General features: G+C 49.2%; 1 protein-coding gene across 2 annotated transcripts in view; it reads left to right on the top strand.

The window, feature by feature from the left end:
- fibcd1b (fibrinogen C domain containing 1b) overlaps nt 1–10,320 on the top strand; it is a 95,561-nt gene extending 85,241 nt beyond the window's left edge. For both annotated transcript variants that reach the window (XM_060050502.1, XM_060050501.1), the window contains 2 exons: nt 78–257; nt 5,264–10,320. In XM_060050502.1, coding sequence (XP_059906485.1) covers nt 78–257; nt 5,264–5,529 — 446 coding nt within the window. In that variant the 3' untranslated portion in view covers nt 5,530–10,320. The remainder of the gene's footprint in view (nt 1–77; nt 258–5,263) is intronic.
- The last annotated feature ends 660 nt before the right edge of the window (nt 10,321–10,980 follow it).

Here is a 10,980-nt window from a genome sequence, read left to right as displayed (position 1 = left end):
CTACAGTGCACCTTACGTCTCTCTCTCTCTCTCTCTCTCTCTCTCCCCCTCCCTCCCTCCCTCCCTCCTCCCTGCAGGTCTGAAGCAGATGCATGCCCTCTCCATTCAAGGCAACTACGAGCTCCGCATCGACATGGAGGACTTTGAGAACAGCACAGCGTTCGCCCAATACGGCACCTTTGGAGTGGGCCTCTTCTCAGTCGACCCCGATGATGACGGCTACCCTCTGACCGTGGGGGACTACTCAGGCAACGCCGGTAAGGCGCGGGGAACAGCTTTGAGAGGGGCAGCATGTGAAACCTGCTAACATCAGTGTGTCGGTGTAGCGAATACTAAAATTAGACGGCGAGAATTAGATGACTGTTGTGAAACTTTAACGGTGTTGCGTCCGTGTATTATTATGTGGTAATAGGCAGCGTTGTTGATTCAATCAATATTAATACAGGATATGGTTACAGCGTGAGAGGCCAGTGAAATAAAAGAGACAACCATGTGGAACCGTCTGAGGGAACATCTGTCTTCCTGCGTCGCAGCCTCCTAATTACGTTCCCAATTACTGTAAACCCACAGCTGGTCGGTCCGCCGTAACGCGAGGGGCTGTTTCTTCTGCCTGTTTGTTTGTTTGGTTTGTTTGTCCACAAGTGAAACAAATCTAGAAAAAGAGCCGAGACACCCGCACCTTTATCTAGAGAGCCTCCCCACCGCGGCCGGCAACCCGTCACTCTGACGCCGTGACTCCCGATGATTCGCTCGCCTCGACCCACCATGTAAACACTGAGCCCCCCCGCCGAGACAAAGGAGACATCCCTTCAGAGCTAGGAGCGGTGGTGGAGGGGGGGGGGGGCGGACCGATACGCACCACGGGCGTCCGAGTGTGGGATGAAGTGTGAAGTGTGAGGAATATCATAATAACAGTGGAAACAGAAGGTTCCCACAACGGAGGAGGGGAAGAGAGGGGAAGGGCTGTGATGGCAGGCCGACATGACAGGGAACCAGAGGTGAAGTGAAGTGCAGAGAACCTGGGGGGAGAGCATTGAGATTCTGCCGGGCGGAGGACGTCTGCTAAGGGGTTTGTCATCGCGGGAGGCGGGGGCGGGCGGGCGGGCGGGGGCGGGCGGGGTTGGTGGCCCGGCCCCATAGAGGACGACCTTGAACCGGCCCTGCCTGTCAGGCACTCAGTCCCAGGCCCGTTCAGCCCCCCCCCCCCCCACCCCCACCCCCCCCTCCACCCACCGCCCCTGACCCGCGACGGCACTGCAGTTGCTAGTTTGGTGGCAGAGCCAGCCACGCTATTGTTGTTCTGTGTCTTAATCTTTCATTATTGTTATTCTTCCTCCCCCTTTCCTGTAATTAACTCCTCCTATACTATTTAATGAGTCCACACCAAACCACTACTGAAAAATCTTGTTTATATAATTACCGTTATTGAATTTAACTATTGGTATATAATGTGGCGCTAATAGCTTAATTATATCACTGCAATTTTGCATGATGGAAGTCGATAGAGAAAAAAAGCTGACTTCAAACACTACGAAGGTGAGCAACTCAGAGTGGTTAGGTTTTCAGAAATATAAAAAAATATGTTTCCAAAAAGTTAAGTACAACTTTGACCACAGGGGGGGCTAAAACCTGCGGTTGTGAGTGACGATCAGCCTCAATGTTCAATCAAACACAAGTCTAATTCAAAGTGGACCAGGGACTCGAAACTTAACGTTCTCTCTTATTGGCCTTGCTAGCATTAGCATGTTTAGAAGGCTCAGGGAAAATTGCATATGCGACGAGTTGACTCACACATTTATCAAGAAAATGCACATCTTGGTATTCCAAATGTATTTATTCTATTTTATTTTCCTCCCTTCCTCTGTCTCTCCCGATCGCTAGACAGGCAGTCGTTTTGGATGGTGAGGGAGGAAGGGGGGAGATGGGCGGGGTGTCTGTGGTGTTGGTGGTGGTGGGGGTTCGGGTTAAGATGGATGCTAATGAGCCCGCATGGACCCCCCCGCCACCACCAAGGTGACACACGGAGCCGTTATAAGTGGGCCGCGGTTAGCGCTTGACTGTTCTTGCAACACGGGGGACACACGATATTATTGCCCCCGTCGAAGACATCAACTGCTGTCCTCGGCCTTCTGGGAGATTTGGGTTTTGGGTTTTGTAAAATCATCATCAGAGTGACACTTTCAGAGGCGTTGCCATGGTAACAGCAATAATGAGCCCAGGACAGGGGGAGGAAGGAAGGAAGGAAGGGGGGGAGGGACTGAAGAAGGGAGAGCGGGAGGAGGTGGAGGACCCATGGATGGATGGACGGGTGGACACATCCAGGGCAATCACGCAGTCAGCTTTGGTCACCGGGATGAGCTCCTGGCTGCTGGAGCCCAGCCTCCATTGTGCAGTCAGATTGGTCCCTGCTATCGACCCCCCCCGGTCACGGCGGGGATCGATGTTATCTGGCAAAGAGAGGAGGGAGGTGGGAGGGGGGAGCTGTGCTACATTATGCATCTTACCTCTGAAATGTGCGTTTTACCATTAAAATCAATCCTCTTTCAACGGCGTCTTACATTGAAATCTTAAAAGTTTCAAATGGATAATGCCTTTTTGCCGTCTCAGCGTAACACATTCTTCTTTAATGCAAATGTTGTTTTCAAACAAATGTATTCCTGACCAGATATGGGAAAAACAAAACGAAACGTTTAGCCTACAAAACATGTTTTGCAGTAAGGAAATTGTGTCACTTGGAAGAAATGTTCTTCTTCTACGGTGGCTGAATTGAGCTGTACAATGCTTGGCCATTGGCAATGCCGTTTCAAATTCATTGCACACTGTGAAGATCTGAATGGCATCTTCACTGTTTTTAAACATGTTTTAAAAGATTCACGTGCTCCTGTCTGGCTGGTTAGCCGTGATAGTCTGCAGCTGTGGCTCGTGGGCTAATTGAGCCACACCCATTCTGGTGCTCTTTAAGAGGGCCAGAGTTTAAGGCCCCGTCCACACGAAGCCGAAACGGGCGAAACCGTTACGGTTTCGATCTATCCGGTTTCGAAGTATCTCCGTAAAGACGAAGCCAAGCGAAACCGGATAGATCTGTAGAAACGCTGTAGTAAACATTCCAGGCCCATAAGGGGCGCTGCTTCTGGTACACAAATCCAGAAGAAGAAGAGGCGAGCATGCGCATAAAGGCTGCCCCCCGAACCACTAACAACACAAACAAACAGCTCTTCTACGATGGCGAACTAGATTCTCAATAAATAATGGCTTAGCAACCCAACAAGGGACATGATATGCTGCAGAACGATTACAAGCTTGTAGTCCGCCATCATCTTTTTTGTTGTGATTTCTGAGACTCCGCGGGCTTAAGAGCCATTGGCTAGGAGGTCGAAGGGGTGGGGCGATGACGTCATGGTTTGCGGTTTCAGTCGGTTTCAGGCGTCCACACGAAACCAAAACGAAACCGGATAGATTTGAAACCACCCTCCGAGGGTGGTTTCAGAAGTTTGCGGTTTCGGTCAGCGGATTCGCCGGCTTCGTGTGGACGGAAGGCCGAACCGTACAAGACCTTTGCGGTTTCGCCATGAAATCGGCTTCGTGTGGACGGGGCCTTAGACTGGGAGACGGGAGTTGTGCAAGTGACTCGACAGTTGTGCTGTGTTTTAAGTAAAGAGATGCTTTTTACATCTCAACAATTTGTGTGAAAAAAGCTATTTTTCACACACACACAGCAGCGTAAACTTGAATGCACAGTCAAAAGTGGGCTTATTGATGAACCCATTGTGATGTCAGTGGTGAACAATACTAATACTAAACTGTACAACTGTTAGTGATGCAGAGAAAAAAACATCCACTCGATGGAAAGATGGAATGCGTAATAAGCCACAACCTGCAAGACTTGCAAGAGGCAGCAAAATATGCGTTTCTCATTACAATTTATTTTATTGCCTCTTTCATCATTTTGTCGACAACTCTCACATGAGTCAGTCACGGAGCAGGCCGTGGATATCGGGCCAGCATTGAATAGCTTAGAGTAGTATTCCCCATGGCCTTTGACCGTGTACAACCAACGTGTGACTTAACTCTACACAACACTACGGAACGTACAACAGGGTGAACCTGTCCTGCTAGGTCGAAGTGCAGGTCGAAACACCCATCACACAGGAGATGTTCTCCTCATATCCTTGCTTGCTTTCATGCTTCAAAACACTTGCAAGGTCAAAGAAAAGCGTCATCAACTAATGACCTACACACACGTACACACACAACCACGCAGATAGAGAAACAAACACCCCCCCCCACACACACACACACACACACACACACACACGACACACCACACACACACACACACACACACACACACAACCACACACACAGACAGCCATCAAACAGATGCAATCCTTAGCTGTATTTTCCTTCTTATGATCATAATCAACGTGTGTGTGCGCGTCCACCTACACACGCACGCATCATTAGAGATGCAGTGTGATTAAAAATAAAAAATAAAAATAAAGGTCACCATAGGAACTTTGAAGAATGCAGCCCAGTCTCTCGTCCACGGGGGTAACGAGGAATGACACTCTGTGGAGTGTGGAGGCCCGTTCGGCACGCCTCAGTCCCCCTATTCATGTGCAAGATTAATGGTAACAATTACTTCCCGTTTGGATATGAATTAGACAACCGTTGTCACTCTATTTGCTCCCTAATTTTCTGTTTCGATCACCGTGGTGATTTCTAGATGACAGTCGTTAGTTGGAGCTTAACCAAAAACAAAAGGAGGGGGAAATAGCGGCACTTTAATTAACACTTAATGTAATCTTTGTCTTTCTCTCTGCCTCCCCTTTGTGCCATTCATTGTTTCCTTTGTGTTCATCTCATTCCCATTATATTGGTTTGATTTGTGAACACGTCGACCATGTCAACATCGAAATTAATACAACTTGCATGTTTACGCAAAACCTGTTAATAACTTCAACAACCCCCCCTTGTTCCATTACTCCTCAACCACTGTCGATCTTTCATCCCCTTCACCTCCCCATTTTTGATTCTCTCCTCCTCCACCCTCATCTCCACCTCAACTTCATATCCTCCTACTTCCCCTTCTCCTCCTCCACCTACCCCCACAATCATAACTATCTCCTGTTCCGGCAAACCCTTCCACCACCATCAATCCATCATCCATCCATCATCCATCCTCCTTTACCTCATCTGCCAACACCCGCACCACCTCCATCCATCCATCCTCCCCCTCCTCCAACCCCCTCCCCCACCCCAGGCGACTCCCTGATGAAGCACAACGGCATGAAGTTCACCACGAAGGACCGGGACAACGACCATTCGGAGAACAACTGCGCCTCCTTCTACCACGGCGCCTGGTGGTACCGCAACTGCCACACGTCCAACCTGAACGGGCAGTACCTGCGCGGCCAGCACACCTCCTACGCCGACGGTATCGAGTGGTCCTCCTGGACGGGCTGGCAGTACTCCCTCAAGTCCTCCGAGATGAAGATCCGGCCCACCCGCGAGGCCGAGAGCAAATGAGACCCGCGGAGAGACCGCCGACCCCCCCCCCCCCCCCCCCCCCCTCCCCCCTCAACAAACCACCCACCCACCCACCCACCACCCCACCCGAGGAAAACATGACAAGGAGAAGACAAGGACGCAAACGCAAAAAACGCGACCAATGACAGGTCTCGACACAGCTAGGACCGGGCCGTTTCTGATTCATCTGCTCTCGAACCGACCGTCCACACATTCAGCGGCCTGTCTGCTCATCGTCAGGTCGCACCTGTGTTTTTTTGTTTTTTTTGTTCTTTCTTTTGTATCCACTACCTCTCAACCCCCCTACCGGGCTAATTCTGATATCATATTGTAGAGTGTGTGCGTATTATTTGGAAAAAAATGTCCTTATTTTCCCTCTGTCACCCGCATCGGACCGCCATCACACTCCCTCATGTTGCCAGTAAGCACTCGTTCCACAAAGGCTTATGTATATACATTTCCTTCTTTTTGTTCCCTCCCCGCCTGTCCAGACACGCTGCCTCTCCATCAGCCCCCCCATTCTCTCCCCGGAGTTCTGAAGTGTGTCTCAGAGTGTGCGAGGTGATCTGAACTAGTGCTCAACCCGCTCCAAAAGAAACTCCCAAAGAATGAGTCCTGTCCTAATGAATAGTCGCACTATCAACCATAGAATTGGGCCCAATACTGACCCTGTGATTAAATTGGCATTCAGCGCCTGTTAGCTGGTATCGACCATCAACACTGTAGCGGGCGGAGGCCGTGCTAGTAGCGGCACGGGATTGTTTGTGATAAAGGATAGTGGATGGGAGAGATAAAGGGAGTTCCAGAGCTCAATAAACGTTGGGGGAGAGAACGCAGTGGTCAAATAAAAAGGCGGGACAGGGGAGGGGGCGAAAAAAGGGAAAAAGGAGATGACACTCATGCAGGAGGCAGATTGTGCGTGTCAGTGAGAGAGAGAGAGAGAGAGAGAGAGAGAGAGAGAGAGAGAGAGAGAGAGAGAGAGAGAGAGGGAGGGATAACACAATAGAGGAGAAAGCGAGCGTTGGATCCCAACATCTGACTGGGGCCATTAGGGAGTATTTGGGCACTTTGTCTCACGCCAGCTGAGCACCAGCCAACGGACGCGCCTCTCACAGATTGTAGACTTAGTGTGTGTGCGTGTATGTGTCTGTGTGTCTTTTTAAATGTGAGTGTGTGCAATTTTTTTTTGGTGTTTAAGTTAGTGTGTTTGTGTGTGCGTCTAAGAGTATGTGTGTGTGTGTGTGTGTGTGTGTGTGTGTGTGTGTGTGTGTGTGTGTGTGTGTGTGTGTGTGTGTGTGTGTGTGTGTGTGTGTGTGTGTGTGTGTGTGTGTGTCTGTGTGTGTGTGTGTGTGTGTGTGTGTGTGTGTGTGTGTGTGTGTGTGTGTGTGTGTGTCAATATCCAAGGGCGAGAGAAGGAGTTTGTTTCTAAACGCTATTAATGTCCCTTCCCACCGAGTTAGCAGACCAACCTGGACCATATGTCTGAGCAGAACCAACAGATTGAGTCAGTGGGTTTGGTATTTTCTTTCTTAGCTTATGAAGAGTGTGCAATAAATATTTATATTTGAATACATATTAATATTTGAGTGACAGAGGTAGACATGAAAAGAGCATCAACCAGGGTCAAATACATGGGGCAATACAATTAAATGATTACCATTTTCTTTGATAAAACATTTAAAGCGATTTAAAACAGTTAAACGGCTGCCACATGCAAATAAAAAGGTATATTAGTTGAATTTATTGAGGTTGCATTGCCCTTTAAAGCACAGTTAGTTGAGTTGGAGTTGCAGTGAAGCAAAGGGTTTGTGAGTGCAGGTGGCGTTTGTTAGCTCTATTGTACAGATATGCACACCTGGCCCTCGTTCCAGACCATCAACGTCAAATAACAAACCAACCAAACATGTTTGTGGGGAAGTGGTGGTTAAGGTTACATTTGGAAGGGAAATGTCCTCATGGAAATGTCATCGTCCAATCCTGTTAAAGCCGGTGCGCGCTGATTTCAGTTATTTCTGTTAGGCGAAGCACAATTTTATGTTGTCATCCTCACCAACGCATACGTACGTTGCTGTAAAATAAGGTTTGACTCGTTTCGAGCCACTGTCAAAAAATGAACAAGTGAAAAATTGTTAAAAAAAAAAGTGTGTACAGTATATGGAGAGAACTAAAAAACGTGGATGAAAATAGTGGAATACTAAATATTTTTTTAGTTGTTCGACCAACTGTGTATTTCTTCTTTTTTGAATTTGTCAGTGTCATCAAGGGATTCTTTAGATGTACTGGAAGCTTTAAAAAAAAATAGATAATTCTGTAGATTTTATTGTACAGCGTGTTTGACTTTAGAGCATGTTAAGCCCTTCCCATACGCCGAGCTGACCGCAGGTCCAAACTCGAGCGGGCACAGACTTTACACAGCCACTGGCGGTTACCATGGAGATAGATGTGTTTACGTTGAAGCGTGAACTGTCCCTCTTTCTCCTTCCCTGCCCGGCTGGGGGACAATATGTGGACGATAAGAGAGAGTTTGGCGAAGAAAGGCAAACAGGAATAGAGGAGAGAGAAGAGAGTGAATAGAGCACAAACACAAACCGAGAGCACACCGGCGATTGAGACAGCACAATAAACTTGAAGGGTTTCCAACTGCTGGTCCAAATACGGGACGTATGGGAACAGCCGGCGGCACCAGGAGACGTTTTGGATGTATGCTTAAGGGGAGCAGGGGGGGGGGTCTTGCTCACGAAGCACAGAGCGAATTCTTTGCGGATCTGTGAACTCCAACCCCTCTCCCTGCAGCAGGGCAGCACACACAAACACACAAAACAAAGACACTCACACACGCATGCACACACACACATAAAAAAAACACACACATCCAGTCCACCCATGCACACACACGACACACATATAAACAAACACAAAAACACATACATGCTCACACGCATGCACACACAGACAAACACACAAAAACACATACACGCACAGGCAAGCACGCGTGTGCATTGCACACACACACGATCATAACACATCCACACACACAATCACGACACACACCTATGGATTACGACAACATTGGGCCGGGTTCTGAAAGAGGATCCAGACTGGCTGTGGACGTCAGAGTGGGGGACTTGGACGGACTGGGATCCTTCTAGCGTGGCCCGCTACTGTCACCGTCCCCCTACATCAAAGCCTGCCAAGTCACAGAGTGTTAGGAATCCTGGCATCACCCTCGCGTGGCGCAGAGCGGAAAAAAGAGAGAGTGGAGCGGTGAAGCGCAGCAGCCGCAGCAGATGCTATGAATACGGGGGGAAATATTGAAATGCGAGCACAATAAATGTTTATAGTGCAACACAGCACCGGGGCGGTGGGGCGGGGGCGGCCACGGGGCCAGAGGGCCGGGGGGCTCGGGTTTGCCGTGTGGACGCACTCATGGTACGGGACGCGTGCGTCTTACGTGTTAACGTGAGCATACGCATGTTGTCGACAGAACATGCACGCTCCATGGATGCCGTGTCCCCCCCCCCCCCCCCCGCCCATTTGTATGAGCTGACGGGGAACGCGTTCCTCTCTGTGTGGGGGAATTTTTTAAAAAGGTATTGTGATGCTTGTGTACATTTCCCCCCCCCCCTGCTGTTTGGGTTGACGGTGGCGGCGATGACGAGCAAGTCCAATGGTAATAATTGTTAAACAAGCTTTGAATTTATGTAATCGTGAATCCAAACGGGGGTTGGATCGACAATTCTCGGTTCCATGTTGACCTACCCTCATACCCGGCAAAGACAAAATATTAGCCCTCCCGACCACCCCTATCACCCCATTCCCCCAATCACCCCCACCCATCTCTCTGCTCCTCCACGTTCCACACAGCATTCCCCCGTAAATGTAGATGCTCTCTGCCGCCCTTCCAGTCCTCAGACGTGCTGGTGGTTTGGTGATGCCTGTTGTTTTGTTAATGTTTTTCCATCTGCTTACCAACACTGTCCACCCTCTCCTGCTCTGAGTGCAGTGGGGATGGTGGACACAGGTGGGATCAGACCCACCCCTGATCCCCCTGGCGGTGGCTCTCTTGAAGGGGACCCCTGGACCCCCTGTCTCTTCCTCAATTGCCACACGCCTAAAAATCTGCTCCATGCTTCGCAGTACCCAATGCCTTGCTGTCTGCGTTTTCTCTGTCTCACGGTGTTTCTCTCTCCTGTCTCTTGTCTCTTCTTCAATTCCCCTTTTCCTTCCCTCCCTCTCTTCCTATCTCTTCCTCTTCCCCGCTCTCTCTCTCTCTCTCTCTCTCTCTCTCTCGCTCTCTCTCTCTCTCTCTCTCGCTCTCTCTCTCTCTCTCTCTCTCTCTCTCTCTCTCTCTCTCTCTCTCTCTCTCTCTCTCTCTCTCTCTCTCTCTCTCTCTCTCTCTCTCTTTCTGTCTCCTTATTCCTCTGCCTACACAGCTCTGCTTCACTACCTGTCCTGACTTCTCCTCCCCCTACTCCTCCCTCTCCTTCCCCTCTGCCTCCTCTTCTCCTCCACTTCCCCCTCCTCATTTTCTCCTCCTCCGCCTCCTCCTCCCCCTTCACTCCTCCTCCTTTCCTCCTCCTCCTCCCTTCTTTTTCACCTCACACCGCCTCTCCACACCTCCTTCCCTCCTTTAGCGTTTCTGCTAGCACAGTGCTAACAGATTTTGATTTCATGTTTTAGTTTTTATTTCTTCTCTCTGTGAAGTACTGTAGATTGTTTTGCTGAATCTTGATACTGTGTTTTAATGTTCTTGTCAACATTTAATAAACATTCACATTTTATAAATGGCAACCCCCCCCCCCCCCTTCTCCCCCTTGTTCTCCGTCAATTGATCCAACCAAATGGGGGGTGGAGTTTGTTTGAGATGTTATAAATACGAGGAGGAGCACATTAATACTGACACACTTCAAAGAGGCTCAGCTACAATATGCTTAGAAAGAGTTTATATTCAAGGCATCTGTGTCTGTGTCTGCGCGTGTGCTCCTCTGTTTGTTCAGGAATGATGTGTTTAACCTAAGTCATGTTATTATCTTCTCCACATTTTGATTCACAAAGCAATACACGCCGACATATGACAGTGGGTCATGAACCGCGTTTATCATCTCTTCCACGGTACAGGTTATTGATGTGTGTTGTGTTAGCAGACGGGACAAAATGCCTATTTATACTCCTGGTTCATATGGAGGATGCTGCCAAAACACCACACAAATCCCTTACTCCTCACTCAGGTCTGACGGCTTCCGTGGCAGAGCAAACAGACTCACGACTGCTCAGACTCTCTACGGATGAAGTGAGAGCTAACCTCGGTTTTAAACCCTTTATGCCCCGTTTACACCATCCCGCTAATGGCCGCTAATGGCCGATGGACCACCGATGTGGAAGTCGGGGTGATTCGGGTGACATCGGGCTAAAAATGTATGATCGGGTCAATTTATCGGGGTAGCATTTACA

This window comes from Gadus macrocephalus, chromosome 4 (assembly GCF_031168955.1).
Source record: "Gadus macrocephalus chromosome 4, ASM3116895v1".
Classification (NCBI taxonomy): domain Eukaryota; kingdom Metazoa; phylum Chordata; class Actinopteri; order Gadiformes; family Gadidae; genus Gadus; species Gadus macrocephalus.
Note: the sequence above shows the minus strand (reverse complement) of the source record. Positions and strands in the feature narration are given on the sequence as shown.